Raw genomic sequence first — 17,450 nt, forward strand, 5'->3', positions numbered from 1 at the left:
TTGAAGACTACTTCATCATTCCATACATGGCAACTAATGTAAATACAAGCTAATGTTTATGCCTGGACGTTCAGTATGAAGAGGAACAATGTCACTACAGTTTAACCATCACTAATTCCCTGTCTCCAAAATGTTCATTGATCGGTTGTTTGAGATGCCATAAAAAAAACAAAGAACACATCAAACATTTTTTTTTTAAAGATTAAAACTCGCAAGGGGAAAGGGCAAAGCAATCTGTCCACATACCTAATAAAGTAAAACTCCAGTAAGCATTACATTAAATATTGTTATTAAATCAAATCAATATATCCAATGTGAAAGTTTCGCCTCTAGGATGTAAATTTATATTCATTAAAAAAAAACAGTAAGGTAATTAACTCAATAAAATACAGAATCAAATGATGGACATTATTTCATTTCAATCAGCAGACTCCACAAATGAGATAAACACGAAGGTTATAGCTGCACCTTGCAGTAAACGGTTAAATGTTCTATGTTACCATAGAGAATACATTTAGTACAGTGTTTGTCTATTTGATGAAACCAGTCAATTTATATGCTGTATTTTACATTGCGATCTTCATTTGGGGTGAAATTGGGAGAAATGGCACCATGAGTGTCATGAGAAAAGAAGTTTCCTTTGAAATCAGGAAAGTTTCAGAGCAAGCAGATGGCACTCTGAATTATAATGCAGGTGTAGAAGCCCTTTCACAGCTACTTAAACATTAACGGTGAATCGTTATTCATTTTAAACATTTTGGGATTGGTAATTGATTTGAAGAATAGTTTAAACATGGCTTGTATCCCAACACACTATTATAAATATAATTAATCAATTATGTTTCTGACATTATATTCTGAAACAAATCCAACTCTTTGTTCCTCTGCAGTCTAACGAAATAAAAATGAGCAAGATCCGTGTGCACTGTGTGTATGTGATGTGCCTTAACATGTTGAAACCATTACAATGACAGAATCTTGAAACATTAAATAAAAAACAACAAATGCTACAATGGAATAAATATACGTCATGCAATATGATTGATTGCAAGGATACATATGACGCGACATGTACCGTCTCATATGTTGCCTCCATGTCTGTCCTAAATGAAATTACTACATCATCAATTGTCATAGTAACCATACATCATTGAGTTGTGGCCAACAACGTGTGTAGTGTGAGGTCACATCATGACCCTGACCTTTGACCTCCAAAATCTAATCAGTTCATCTTTGAGTCCGAGTTGCTGTTTTTGCCAAATTTTAAGAAATGCCCTCCAGACGTTCCTGAGATATAGCGTTCACGGGAATTGAGCATGACTCTTTTCAATGAACAGCTACTAACACACAAATAGCCTGCTGTATTATAATATCTTAAAACAGCGCTTTTGAGCGAGCTTTCAAAATGTTCCCCAAATATGAATACATTTTTTTCTCATCATTTCCTCTGGAATTAATTTTCAATTGTCAACACGTCTGCAGTGAAATAAAAGCTGGAGCGACTGCTTCAGTGCAAAGCATTAAACTCATAGGTGAGTGGTTTCTCAGACAAATATCTGTTGAGTTAAAAAAGAACATTTGTTCATGTTGCAGTAGTACTTAAGTGTTAGGCTTGAATTACATCCATTCTCCCTCAGGCCTCTGCAGCTGACTTTAGTAGGATACCCTCTCCGGACTGTCATGAGGGAATATCTCCTCAACCGCATGATTCCCTGCAACTCCATTGAAACCAAAAGACAAACGATCCTCACTGTGTTCCACCCCATCCAGAAAGGCATTTTGTCTACGTAATACAAAGCCAAGCACTGCTATGAGTTTAAATGGGAAATGGGCACTGCTTTATTATGCTGCAGAGCCTTGAAATGAATGTGGATAATAGATATATTCACAGCGGTATTAATATCCTCAGAGTTCATCTTTATTTTTTTCCTCCCCTCATTCTCCATTTCTCTCTCACATGCTCCAAAGTATTTTGCCCTTGGCTAAGCCCTATACGAAATAGATTTATGAGAACATTTGTGTCATATTTCCTCTTTTCCGGGATTGTCAAGACAGATTGTCAGTGCACCACTGATTGAGTGGAATCACCACACAGACTTGCCAGGCCCCACATATTCATCTCTGGGGGGGATTTAACTAGGCAAATTGGCCGCTGACACTTCTCTTGAGGCTTTGCTGCTGCCATCACGATGAGGTCAGAGGTATGAAAATATTGGAATCTATGGCTACATTTCAAATGGTTACAGTCTCAATTTCCAATAGTACATTTACGAATAATTGCATAAACAGTACATTAAGAGTTCATTTGTAATCCAGTTTCACTGATATTCCCTGAAGGGCAAACAAATAATATAGTATACATTATAAGGAATATAATTAAAAACTGAGAAGTTTCTTGAACCCTTCATATATACAATACCTAGTGTATATATGTTGAATGGATGGCATTGAGTATTTTTCAGTGGCACTCATGGTATTACTAAACACTAGCTCACAAGAGCTGATAGACCTATGGCTCAAGTCCTCAAGTGAGTTATGGTTAATAAATGCTAACAGAATGCTTGTTTTTTTTCGTATTTTACAGCTAATATGGAAGGAAATGTCAGTCAAACAGTCCAACAGCTTTCATTTGTTTGTATGTTGAGAGATTTGCAGTGACTCTGCCGTGGATTTTCGATCTGACATCTCACACGTTCGGTACAAGACTGTCAGCATCAATGTTTAACCTGAGCCTATCTGAGGATAATTAAAAAAAAAGAATAATGTCAATTAATAAGTAATATAATGGATCACATTTTCATGGCACAATGGTAATGAAATAATGGTAACATCTACCAGGACTGTGACAATTCACTTAGTCCTATTACATTGTACATTGTAGTGCAACTGAACCTTCCTGTGGCACGATACAATAATTACTGAAGGCAAATGAAGGATTTACTGTATGTCTTTACAAACTAAAGCTGGCAGTGGTGACAGTGTGCTGTCATTCTGGGGGGCAGAATAGGAAGAATTAATTTAAATTAATTTAATTTCCAATGAGGAGGTCTTCACCCCTTTAAGCTATCCAGACCTCCTTCAAATCCTTCATCCCTCAGAGCGATTTATCAGTAGAGATCAACAATGACATGGTGGCAGAAGAGGTTACCAATCCTCTGTACAGACAGAGACGGAGCTCACAGTGAAATATGCTAGTAGTCCGGATACAAAGCCGATGATAAAAGCAGAATCCGTAAACATAAAGGAAGTCAATAGATTGACTGTGGCGAAGGATCTTTTAGGCAACAACCTTGATGTTTTAAAAAAAAGGGCAATATGAATAGAAATTGACAAATTCATCCTGCATTAAGTGTTTGCACGTACATGCGCTAGAATAGAATAAATTAAGCCTTTGCTCCTATCCAAGGGACGAGATGTTCAATATCAACCTTGAGATAAGTACAAAGAATTGGAGATATACTGCTTCAAACTTTCCGCTGCCATAGACTTTCACAACTTCTTAGACATATAACCTAATCCATTCAGCTCTGTATTACTATTACTACTTATGAAACATATGGTGTAAACAATGTATACAATGGTAAAAAAAATGGTTGCACTGGTGTCAAGATGGAACTTGATACAGTACTCAGTATCAAGGTTAAATATTGTACGGTGCAACACATATAATTCAGTAAGCTTCACGTTATATAACAATCTCTTCTCTCCACAAGCTCTATCGATTTCAAAAATGATTTTGAGTGCCTGAATGACAGTGGTGTCTCTATAGCAGGTGAAGAGAAATGTGCTTCTGGAGATGCTGGTTCAAAAATACTGTCATGTACATGTCCTTTTCTGTTATACAGGTTCCACAACCAATGCTTTCAGAAGCACTGCCATTCTCAAGACACACAATGCATTTGTCTGCAAAGTAAAGAACATTGAAACTACTCGACATGGTTTTCAAAAGGAGCACTTTAGCTGCTGCTACTGTTTGTATTTTTTTGTGTGTTGACTTGGAGGATGAAAACACTGACATTAAACGAGAAAGTGTTTAGAGATCAAACACATTGACAGAGGCTGCACATTTAGCAAAATATTAAATTGAATTGCTTGTGGGTCTGGATTTGCATACAAATATACAAAAAGACAATTACATAGTGATGCGGTCGTATAATCAACGAATCGGCAGTAGGCCTACAGGAGTCACAGCAAGCTAAGTGCTTTTTCAGTGGCAACGATGGTGGTGCAAAATGCATAGAAGATGAATCAATGTTCCTTAGCCTATGGCCAAACTTTTCAACGCATTTCATGAAGACCGTTTAAGTATTTCATGATTTTTTTTTAAATACGCCGCTAACAACCTCAGTGATGAAGGTAATTAAGATGGGAAGGCATTGACACAAGCAAGAGGACCAGATCAAAGAAAGTGAAGGCAAAGTGCTGCTCTACATTATATTGAACAAGACCTCATTACATTACATTACTTTGACGGGCACTTTGTCCACAGCTAATGATTATAAAGGAGTATTATAGTACAATAGTTCCAGGATAATTACTTAATTTGTTCCCTCCAATCTTTTGCGATATTTTTGAACAGAAAACCTAAAAACGGCTCCACTAGTGCCGTGGACAAGACTGGGTAGACTGCATGCAAATTATCTTTGTGAAATACAGTTCACATCAAATAAACAAGTAGTTATTCTCGTTTGGTGATTTCGTGACTGTACTGATTCTGGAAGGATGATTTAGGTGGCTAGCAATTATTTTCTAGGTCAGTATGGTAATGAGGCAATATGGGTGCTGAGAGGCTCCTGTGATACAAAAAATAAATAATTGTAAAGCATTTATGCCCATATAGTGATATGACAAAGATCAGATAATAATTTAATTTAATTAGCGCCTAATTAATTTTTTGTTTGTGTTCATAAAATAGTAAAACTAGAATTTGGGCTTTGCTGTTGTATGCCTCTGCTAACTAGTCAAATTGCAGTTCATGGTATAAAAACAAAAATATGTATATATATATCTATATATATAGATATATATCTATATATATATATATCTGTCTATGTATTTTTTGACAAACTTACACGTTTTCAATTAGGTCTTAATTTTGGTTGTGAGAACATTCTAAGCTGCTAAAAGTTGAATGAATATCCGAGTATATTTATTTTACTAATATTACATACACAGTTATTTTCTGCTCAATAAAGTCATGTATCCATAATGCGGGCCAATGTGCACGTCCTATCAACAGCCTCCTGCCCCTGCCTCCCGACATAATCAGTTACTCGCCTTCATACTGCAGTAGCCCACTATAAAAAACAAATGGAATGATCAATTATGCAATTAACACAAATCATTCATTGAAATACGAACAGGTCTACCGTATAATACATTTTCACATTTTAGAATTACTGTGGGGAAAATGTACACCGTTTTGAATGTCGGTGAAATCCAGACGGAAATGATTGAGGTGGCAATTCAATTTCTTAGAGAAACTATGAGTGAAAGTCTCAAGCAGCCAATCAAGGCAAGGCAAATTATGATTTCCTTGGTAAATCACCAAGGCCTGATTGCACTTATCAATGAACACAATAATTGTACAAGCTCCAACCATTGTATATGGCCATTTGATTACATTTGAATCCCTCTCTTGACATCCAACAATAAGATATAACTTGCAGGTAACATGCTATACACAGGTTTGTTCTCAAACGATTTATTACCCAAGTATCCAAAACAATATGATAACATTGTCTTAGTCCTTCACCAATGAGAAGACAAAGGTTTTACTGTCAACTGTTTTACTTTGTCTTATATGTGATGTTTTAGTTTTGATGTAAAAGTATTATGTTGTTATATTTACTCATGCAGTGCAAGTGCAAACATTGATTATAGTGTACAATCATTATACTATGAAGCCCAGTAAGAGGGTTTGTTGCCATGCGAACAGCTTCCAGGTTTCCACATAATCAATGAGGATTTTTCAAACTGTGGCTATATGACTAGATAATGTTACGGCATTAAAGACATTCCAGTCATCCAAGTCACGATGCACTACGTTGGAGGAAAACTGTCCCATTAGAGAGTAAAAAAACTAAGTAAAAGGGGGTCGAATAAGAGACAATTATAATGTTAAGTAGAACTTCAAAAAAGAGGAGAGGAGGCTATCATGCAAGCAGTCTTTTAGTGTACATTGTTAAAGCAGGGGTAGGCAACTTTAGGGAAACCAGCAAGAGCTAGCTAGAATTTAAAGTATGCAAATAAAAAAAGAATCCCAGCCCTCCAGCCTTCCCTCCAAAGCCTCTCAACGAGAACACATGAGAGCAAACTGCCTGACTACTGCTGAGCGCGCCGGGAAGAGGAGCGCAGCACATTTGTTTGCCATTGCTAACCAAAACCTTATGTTTTATTCACATGTAAGAAAACACCGAACATTATCGTAGTGAACTTAAACAACAATAATCGCTATTGTTAGTCCTCACCACTGTCAAGCTCGCATATTGGTATTGGCATTGGCATTTTTGTCCCCCTCGCCTTGCGGAAGACTTCGGTTAAAGACGGAGTCGGACAAGCAGGTAGTAGACCATCCAATCATTTCATACGGGCTGAATGAAATGCCTGACGGGCTTATTACAGGCCTGCGTCAGCCACATGTAGCAGATTGTTTGCTTTTCTGTTTTATGAGCATTTCATTTATGCATTGCTTTCAAGATGTAAAGAGAATGTAAATAAATATAACAAAAAAATGCTTTTAAAATAAATTGCCTCCCATAGCTTCCAGATGGAAAGAAAGCTTTGTTTGGATTTCCTTAGCCAGTTTACCTGATACGAAACCAAAAGCTTGTAGAGGATCTGAAGATAGTGGTGAATAATTAAATGATGCTCTACTGTTTCTACAGGCAGTAAAAAGCTTTTCAAAGACATGGAGTCAGCCAGCACATGGCTTCTGGTCACTGTGTTCCTTTGTGCCTCAAAGTAAATCCGATGAAATAAGATTTTTAGAGGCTCGTCAGCAGAGATTTAAGCTTTTCTCATTTAACTAGCTTCAACATTCCGTACACACTGTACAATATAGCAACTAAAACAACACATAAGTTAAACAAAAAATGTCTTAATGGTACAAAATATGAGAAAGATATTTGAAAAGGGTGCAGATATATTAAAAAAAACATCTCTGGCCTATTCAAACATAACAACCCATCCTCTAATTGACTTTTTATGTCTCACAATGTAAACAGGAGGTCTCCTTCACTGTCCTACTGAAAACCCTGTTTAATTGTATGTGATGTTCAATGAAACAAGAGAGGTTTGCTGTGCTCGGGCCCTGCTCCTCGACTAGTTCCTGAGTCCTCAGTCAATTAACTGGCATCTTCTTGAATAAATCATTTCCATGAAATGACAAATTGATATAATTCAAAATTTGCAAATATAGACATCTAAATATATACGGCGCATGAGACTATTCATTCCACTTACACAATGGCTGGCAGCCTCAGTCAAGTGCATAATTAGTTGAATTAGATTAAATAACCAATTACGAGGCTAACAAAGTAAATAAGCCTTCAGGGATTCCACCAAATTCCTGGGAATAGATTTAAAGTGGAATTAGTTTTATTGACGGGCTGAATGACAGTGTGGTCACACAAACAACTCTATTCCTGTCACAAAGAGAGAGTGCTAGCTGCCGTCAAGGGAGGAAATAGATAAGTAAAGGGTGAAAATATGTTGATAAGATAAATTAATGAATATAGAGCAATGCATTTACTGATATATTTTGGTCGTCGTATCGCTCACAGTAAAGTCCTTAACCTTGTACAGGCTCCATTCATTACCAGATGATGTTGGTGCTGATATAATGTATGTGTGGGTATTCTGATATGCAACAACCACGATACATAAAGTCATGAAGACATACCTTTGCTGGCACTCTCCACATGCTCCAGTTCATCTGGAAACCTCAAAATCTCTTGGTGACTCTCTTCACACTTCTCGGCGAGGAAATGAAGAAGTGTTGTATTCTGACCGATGGATTTAGTGTCTCGTAGCTAAAAAAAACACAACAACAACACAAGAAAATATTTTTTTAAAAGAAAGTAATTCATGAATCCAGATGTTTTACACTCATTTATGCGTTCAATGTACTTCACAGCCTCATGATTAAGGTGCATACATAATGGCAACAACTGTGGTTGCAAAAACCAAGTACAAAGTCTGTTTATGCTCTCGTGGGTACGGTACATGGCCACCAAGATAATGAGTCAATCTCCAGTATCAAAAGAGGGACTGGATAGACACACAGTAGATGATGACTTAATAAAATAAAAATGCATTATGAAACACAACATACTTTCTCATCCAAAGACAGATGGCTAGAAAAACAAACGCAAACGCTCATATACCGTACAGTGCATACACACACATATAATGATGGCGCACCCATGAGGATAAAACAGTGTGGCACGGAAGTCTGAATGAAAGTACTGTACTGTATTTGCCAAGTATCTGTGTGTGTGCGTGCATGTGTTCATACACAGAAGCTGGAGTCTCCACATCAAACTTGTTTCATATTCATTCCCCACCATGATTGCCATGCTGTTCGAATGGCATGCTGGGTAAACTAATTATCACAAGCCACCTCTGTGTACTCCTACTGATAACATCCTCACTGTAAACAGCCTGCATTTGGACATGCCCACATATGTGAACGTGCAAACACGCTTACACACACGCACACGTTTAGGCAATAGTGAATTTAAACAATTACAGGCAGTCGGATGCATACGGTCACACACCAACAGAAAAACACACATACTGTCATTAGATGAGGATCAATCTTTTGCTCACGTTGGGTGATCACAATTTCATTTCATGGATTTAAAATTTGAATTTGTTTATGGTTTTACCCAAAACTGTGATTACCAAGCAAAAAGGTGCATACGTCTGGAAACATTGGAATGTGTAACAAACGCATGGACATTGCCCATTTTAATGCTATGTTGTATGTAATGTACATGCGTGTAATTGAAACACTTAAAATGGTCAATACACATAACTGATTACATAATGTACAAGGGGACCAGTTTAAATGGCAGGAGCAAAGAGACTGTTTTCAAACGGACTCTGCTGAGATAAAAAAAGACTTGAGATAACACATTCAGCTGAGGGTATCTCTGTGAGGGCAGGGGGAATCCTACTTAAAACCCAAGGTGCTGATGCTATTTTCACACTATTTTACATCAGGAATTTCAGTCAATCCAGCTTCACGGTATCGTGAGAACTGTGCCAGGGGCTGTGGAGTATCTGTGCACAGGTTGTAGTGAGCTGGTCTGTGTCAAAGTCTAGGGCTGATATTAATCCTAGTCCATCCCTTGTCCTGGCCATTTCAAGTTTATTGCTAAAAGCCAAATGTGAAAAAAAAGACTTTCACTGTCAGGTGCTCCTAAGCTTTGGAAGGCTCTACGTGTAGAGCTTATGTGTCTTATCCCATTATGTCTTAATGGCTGAGCTGGATGGAGTGTAAATAAATGCATACGCCTTCAAACAAATCTGCTCATTTGAAATAGATGGGACATGCCTCTTCATTAATGTTTTGCCGAAAGCAAGTTCTGAACAGTGATATCACTCAAACTTTCATAAGATAAATTGCCTTGAGGTAGCATTCTTTCAAATCCCCAACTAGTTAGCACAACGCATTCCAATATATTCATCATTTAGATCGGCACGGTATTACAAGCAAACTCACTTCCACTCGAATATCCAGATCGAATATAAATAAATAACACAATAATTAACTACTAACAGAAGAAGTGGCGGTGGGAATACGGAGCACTCACACTAACAGAAGAATCGTCAGCCCTTGATTGCTCAATTTCACTTCTGCAGATGGAGCAGCAGGTAAGGGCAAACACATTGTATACTTGCTCATACCGTTTTATATTATGCTGTATTAGAAGAAGAAAATGAACATATAATATATAATGTAAACAGGAAAAACCACAAGGCCACTGCTGAGAATGGGCGCTGTGAATAGAAGGGACATATAGTGATATGAATTCCCATATTTTCAGAGCAGATGACAACATCAAACTCAATTTGAGTAGATGACTCCAAGTCAAGTGCCTAATAGGTAGCCCGTTGTGTTCAACTTAAAATCAACACAAACCATTGCCATGTGGTCGTAATTATGAAGCAGAGCATGTTAGAAGTGTTTTCCCACCTTAAGTAAGACTGGGATATAAAACCCAAGAGAAACACTATTTCTTTGTTTTTAGTCAAGCAGCAGATGGTTTGATCCATGTATCCAATATGTGTCATTATGTAATTAGTCACTTCTATAATCGTCTGTGGATTGTTATGCAGTTTTCTAACAATACAGGTATTCTGTGAAATACATGCATACGTACACAATTGTTTCTATCATGAAACTTGCTCACACGCTTTTCACATTAAGCTATAGTGACATGAAATCCACATTTCACCGCTGTCCTTGTGAAGCCATGAGTTGATGTTCTGCTTGAGGAATATCTGTGACCAGCCTGGCTCCCAGGACACGTGGGTGTCCTTGGCAGGACGTGGGGCTGTAGCGGAGGGCTGAAGTTGGAACGCAAAGATGGGTCAGCCTATGCCCTTCCCCTTGTTGCTCATTCCCATCATCAACCTCCTCCTCACTGATGAGTCCATTAGGTACCCTAGACCTGCCACCCGGGGGGCCATTTACTTGATTGACTAAAGTGAGAAAGCAGACTTTTTTTCTTGTCCATCTATAATGGCCCAATCAACCTCCCGAGGCATTACCGGGCTCTACACTGACACTCCATACTGATTCAGTCAGCTTTCAGGAATACGAATGGCACACTGGATTCACTGTACCAAAGCCCCTTTCACGCCCGCAAGATGGCCGGCTTCATAATGTGTGTTAAGTGTGGCTTTTGGCATTCACAATTAGATCTCCCATATTAAAAAAATCCCATGTTGAGAGTTTTTTAACGTAACATGACTGCTCTATTTCACATGATGGTTTTTATGCTTAAACCCATTGTAGCACTGCTTCTGAACAGCAGGGAGTTTGAGAATAACGCCTCCAAAAGTGTCACAAAATCTTACACAGGCTGCTTTAAAGATGGATTTTGCAATTTATGTATCCCCACAGCTTGATTGCCAATCTAAGGCAGTGTTGGGGGCGGCTTGCCCTTTCTTCAGCACCAGCACGAGTTCTCGAAGTACTCTGAAGGCATCAGCTTCATCATCAATTAGATAAGACATCGAATAATGTTGCCTATGCTACAAAGCACCATACTGCCGAAACTACTTGAAAGGGACAGGACAACAAAGTCATGTTTTGGCTCACAATAAAATCCTAATTTGTTGACATGCTGTTGATTTTGAAGCTATTCCTGTTGTTTTTTTTCTGAAAGCAGTCTTGCATAGCCCGACATATCTCCACAGCGCTGTGTCAGCACTAATGAATGGACTAGCTCAAGGCAGCATCATCACTCTGGCTTGTTTGTTTTTGTTTTTACCAATAACAATCATTTTGGGCGGCACTAAGCACAGGATGCAGCAACAGCTGATAGAGGATGGGGAGGAGAACGTGGGCTGGAATACCTAGAGTTTACATCTGGTGTGTCAAAGCTAGTCGGTGAGCAGTTGCTATGAAATCATTTTGAACATTTAGGTGAACTTGGTCTGATTGTTCTCATCTTTTTTTAAGCGTTGTGCATGAGGCTATGTCTCTAGGCTAGGGGGACAAATTATTTAAGGCATCTTCAAATATTTAGGAAGAAATAAAAAAAACAACTCAATGTAAAATAAAAGTACACTGATGCTATTAGTGACATAAAAAACCTGAGCTTTGTCTTTCTCAGAACACAGTGAAGAAAAGCCTCACTCGTCATGTTTCTATTCGATTGTCAGAAAACTTTTAAAATGTTGCAAAAAAAAATGAAATACCAATTAAGTGTCTTCCATCAACTGGTTTGGAGTAAATAAACTCAGCTACAGCGTAATCTGTTCAGAAGTTGGCGGTATGGGCTGTAAACCACCAGTAAATAGTCCCTCATATCTACGAGAGAGAAATCGAGAGTTTGTTTCAATTGGGTTACTTTTTTCTCTCGTGTCGGCTACTATTGGCCACATTTCATATTGTCTGGAGACAAAGACAAGCATTCATATGTTATGGGGATATACTAAAAGAAGCTCACAGCAGAAACAGATGAGTTAAATGTTTGCTACGTCTGAATTTATTCTGCTAAGGCATTTCCATAATCCATTTAGCTCGTCAGCTCTTTTTCCACATAGGCAAAAAAACACCTCAAGCATGAGTACAAACTTATTTTTTGCAATTGAGAAAGTTTTATCTAATTTTTCATGTTTCCATTCAGATTTTGTAATGCTAAACAAATTCACATACAAATATGTGAATGGCGACACGGCTATACTCCCTGCCGAATGTAAGTTTTAGAGAGAGAGAGAAAGAGAGAGAGAGAAAGAGAGAGAGAGAGAGAGAGAGAGAGAGAGAGAGAGAGAGAGAGCAGCAGAACAAGTCTGCTACAAGAGCTTGGTTGTGCTTAGTATAGCTGTGTTTGCATGGCTGCCAGTCCTCTCTCTAACACTTTGCATGCTTTGTCAGTGGACACAGCTGCTGCCTTTTTCCGGCTCAAGTTCCACTCTGCTCCACGCCTCATCATGGTTATTACATTGGATAGGTACTGTAGATTTTCGAAGATCACGTCTCTGTTAAGTACTTTGAGGCTAAATTAATATCATGAGATTCTGTTTACATTCGTTAAACCACCTTTCCTCATGCAGCCGACAACTCTTGTTAGCATGTCTTTATTATCTGAGAACAACAGGTCTGACTGAGTTTTATGCCTGCATATCTATGTATACTTTCAAAGCATGATACGATTACATCTCACAAATAGTGGAGAACGTTTTCACTAAATGTATTAAGATTATGTGGATTTGTATATTTAGTCGGAGTTATGAAGATTATTCATGTATGAAGATGTAGACGTACGTTTCCTGCTGTCACTATGAGGAAAGAAATCTCCAAACTGTTTTGTGGGGTTCCGCATCGGTGGAAAAATGTACAGTTTGTACTTAAATCAGTCAGCACAATCGCTCTCTGTCTTCAGAAATCACTTGTATACCGCGCCAACAATATGCACTCAACAATAATGTGAAAAAAGGTAATTTGCTCTTCATGTTACTTCATGCACCTGCAACCCTGAATTGAGTGTTACAACACTTCTCTGAGGCTTCTCTGTGATCTCCTGTGGCTTGGATTGAACCTAATTTGTGCGATGCCGCTAACGTATATGAACAAATCTATAAATAAATGTATGTATTTGCACCTTCAGTTCATGTTTCAGACATGTTCACAACATGGTGTTCATCTGGGTTGTGCGGCGTGGTGATGTGTTACCTTGCAGAGAAAGCTCATGTTGAAACCAAACGTCTGGGCATTCCTTGAGCCGGCATTCATGTAATTGCCAACCAGCAACACCAGCTCCAGCAGTTTGCATAAGCTTTCACTCTTCTTCACCTCCTCACAGGCAAATGTCACATTCATGATGTCTGGCCGAATGTTATTCACCTGCTCCTCAAATGTCAGTTTGAACAGAATGCCGTTGAGACGGGGTCGTAGGAGTTTGACAGAACTCATCTGAAAATGAAACGAAATGAAAAAAATTGAAATCAATAGACAAAGTAGTAGTACTTTATCATTTAGTTGTACTAACGTTAGGCAGTTTTCCTGGAAATAGTATAGTACGAGCAGCCCAACATGGCCACCTACTACCATTGGTATTCATTTTCAAACTAAACACGCATGTTCTCTGCAGTGCAGGACAGAACATGCCCATTGCTTGTGTGATCCGCCCTTTAAAAACATATGTATTAAGTAAAGAGCAAAAACTGAAAAGTTGTGGCTCACTTGACAGGCAAATTGCACTTGAAGAAAATGGTTCCAGAGTAAGGAAAATAAAGATTTGCAATCAAACTGACATGAATTCTGTTCCTCTCTATCTCGGTTATTTGCAAGTAACTTTAGAATGTGGGCTTCTAAAATAACCTTTAATAACGTGAGGGAGCAGAAATCCTATAAAGTTACACAACCTTGCCATCACCGTCACGTTGAGTGTAATTACGGCTACAACTAGTTTTAATGAATGGAACATCAACTACCCTCTTTAGGAAATAGGATTAACCTCTTTCCTGCCTCCCTTCTGACTTTCATATGGATAAAGGAATCTCCCATTAAACAGCTTTGTCATGAATAATATAACAGCCTCAATCAATACTTGTGGGCTTACGAGTGGAATCACTAAAGCCAGAAAAAAAAGAAAAAAATAGTTCTGAAAATGGGAGGGGAATTAAAACAAATAGGGTTTTGGGTGTAAAATATGTGGCAAAGCGGCAACCACAGACGAGTTCTACAGATTGACGCATAATCCGATGCTTCAAGGCAACCTTCAGGTCCAACACATAATGTTTCATTACTGCTTAAATATATTCATGTGTATGGGCAAGTTGTCTGTCAAATAACCCCCTATCCCCCCCACACAAACATACCCACCCGCCTCACTTTCTTGCACAAAAGCATATGTGTACATACACACACACACACACACACACACTGACACATAAGCTCACACTTATTCTCTCTCCCTCACTTGAATTGATTTGTATACAATAAGGAGAAATCACAATGAAAGTGAACACACTGGTGACAGATCTGGCAGAGAAAAGCTTGAACGCAGCTTATTTCCCAAGGGAACTAAATAGCTCTGCATTGAGAAGGTACTTCATCAGTGGGGAGGTATGTGATCACAAAATTGGTGAGATCACCGGGGAAACTGCCACCCCTGCATCATTGCATCTCCTTAAAGACATAGGCAACGAAGCCTTCAACAAATAAAGAAAATAGCTGCGGGAGCTTGAGCACACCTGCGTCCCCTTGGGTCTAATTGAACATTTCTTTTGTAAATCCATGTAATGTAGCTCTATGATCTCGTTGTAAAGTTAAGTTCAAAGATAACACTTCATTTTAAAGTTGTTTAAAGTGCTGTGTATTCACTTGGTAAATGGATGGAAAGAGCAGTTAATTAAAAAGTAATTATAGCTGTAACTAAGTGGAAAGGTCAGAACGGCTTGATGATGTAGCTCCCCTCTTCTACAGCTGATTTACAGTACAGTTCTGCCTTTTCAGTCACCCTCATTTATAGCTGGTATTCCAGGTAGAACACGGGTCGGTGAGAAAAAGTTGTCGGTCAAAATGTCAAAGCGTAGTTAACACAGAGCAAGATTGGAGTCTGAGCATGTGTGAAACAGTTAAACATTTACTTAAAAACCTCAGATATGTCAACAGATGAGGTCAAACCGCAGATTGGGCCAAAAATGTTTACCTACTTAATTCCGGCTGTAATTACTTTCTAATCAAATCAATCAAAATTTGTCTGGGGAACACCTAGTTCTTTTGATGACGGAGAAAAAATAGATTACTTTGCGAGAGCTACACTCTGCATTTACTCACAGCATTATTTATCCTATTGATGCGATAGATACAACGTTGGCTTTGTGAAACATCACCAAGCTGGTTGACTACAGTGGCACGCTTTTCAAAGAACTTTCTAACTGACACGATTCACAGCCTCAGGGTATGGCTTCATGATGAGGAAACATTGACAGTTGATGTTAAAGAAATACGACATCCACCGAGTTCCTGTTGTGGATTGCTAATCAAAAGCATTTTAAGTGTTCTTAGCAAGAGTCAAAAGTTTTTGGAAAAAAAACCACATAGCCGCTGTCATATTGACGTTGTGCTGCAAAAGATTAAACTTTTTTTTATTAAATATGCCCTTTATATTGTTAGCTGTTTTAATTAAACATTACTGCAACCCACAGGAAGGTATCCCTCTAAATTATTTCTTAATTCCCTGGTCCTTTGCTAAACTGCTAAACCCAGCAGTCCGCCTCAGAAAGCAGTGTATGAAACAATGAAGGAGGAAGACAAAGACAGACAAAGGTGTTAACATTCAGTGTATGTTTGTGAGTCTGTGCGAGGTAAAGAGAGACAGAGCGAGCGAGCAATGAAGGGGGGAAAAAAAAAAGAATTTCTCAACTGTGCATGCTTGCAAGTGTTTGACTGCAGCAGACTGGGAGTATGATTGTGTGTACTGTGTACTCTCTTGGGGAGATCCAGTAGTCTCCAGGAAATTATACTCACCACAATGCCAAACTGCTCCGACTCCACTAGCTCTTCATATTCACCCTTTAGTTCCGCTAGCGCATTCAGCTCTTTCTGCTCCGGCAGGTTCTTTATCAGGTTCTACAAATGGGAGAGCACACACACACAAACACAGACATACACCACACACACACACGCACAGAGACAAAAACACAGAGAGAGCTACTGTTAATGCAAATCTCGTTTTCTGTCCATGTCAGGATAAAAATCCCCACACAGACAAGGATGACAGGGTAACTTACACAGTAGCAGGAGAGAAGAGTCCAACCAAGCAAATCTGATGTGTGTGATCCTATATCCCCCTTATATAGTTAGCTAACCGAACAACCATTAAACAAGTATGTGCCCGTGGGGGCAATTTTCTAAAACCACGGAAGAACAATTACCGTAAATACATGTACAATAAGGCTTGTCACACATTCGTAAATTAATAAAGATTATATGGAAAACTTCCTTAAATGTTTTTCCATCCTATATCTCTATCTTTATTAGACCAGACTTCAGTGGGAATGCATGGAGGTTTTCTGGTGGTCTGATAAGAGGATGCTAATCCACTGCTCACTGTTGGCTTTTTCCTGTGACTGTGATGGCCCATAGCCAATTACCGAACATGTCAGGGACCTTCAGATAACTGACCTTTACTGTATAATCCACGCTGCATTGCAATTGTCTTGAAAGCACATGCAGCGGTTTTGCCATTAATTTGCTCCTTGCCTGTTAGATTCCCCTTGCAGAAGCAAAACAAAAAAAAGATGCTGCTGGCCGTGAGGTTGAAGATTAAGATGAAGATGAGGGAGATAATGGGAGGGACTGTGTTTTCTGTAAATGTTAATTGTTTGTGTGAAGGTCAGTCAAGTTAATAAAATTGACCACGGCAACTTTTCCCTCTTTTTTTCTCAGAGGAGAATAAGAGGAAGAGGTGCCCTTTTCCAGGTCTTCACAAAGCTTCCCTCCTCATTAGCTCCCCAAATGTATTCAGCGGGAGCAGGCTGGCGCAGGGTCACGTGACCAGATGGGAGCCCAGACAAGAAAAACAGAGAGTAGACACTGCTGCTGGGCCACGGCCCTGGCTGGCCACTCTATAGACCTCAGCACCACGGCCAGTGTCTATTGCCCACTAATGATGACATCTCTATCCTTCCCTCAGGGAATGCAGCAATATAAAAAGTAAGCCATAATGCAGGCCTGGCATTCCTGTTTTGGGAGGGAGCCA

At 38.9% G+C, this 17,450-nt stretch overlaps 1 protein-coding gene across 1 annotated transcript in view; it reads right to left on the reverse strand.

The window, feature by feature from the left end:
* The window catches only part of diaph2 (diaphanous-related formin 2), a 346,355-nt gene that overhangs the window by 118,371 nt on the left and 210,534 nt on the right, over positions 1 to 17,450 (reverse strand). Inside the window, exons 23-25 of the mRNA XM_079167333.1 lie at positions 16,217 to 16,318; positions 13,415 to 13,654; positions 7,904 to 8,033 (exon numbers count right to left, since the gene is read on the reverse strand). Of these exons, the coding sequence (XP_079023459.1) occupies positions 7,904 to 8,033; positions 13,415 to 13,654; positions 16,217 to 16,318 (472 nt within the window). The remainder of the gene's footprint in view (positions 1 to 7,903; positions 8,034 to 13,414; positions 13,655 to 16,216; positions 16,319 to 17,450) is intronic.

The sequence above is a fragment of the Pholis gunnellus genome (assembly GCF_910591455.1).
Source record: "Pholis gunnellus genome assembly, chromosome: 10".
In the NCBI taxonomy this organism is placed as follows: domain Eukaryota; kingdom Metazoa; phylum Chordata; class Actinopteri; order Perciformes; family Pholidae; genus Pholis; species Pholis gunnellus.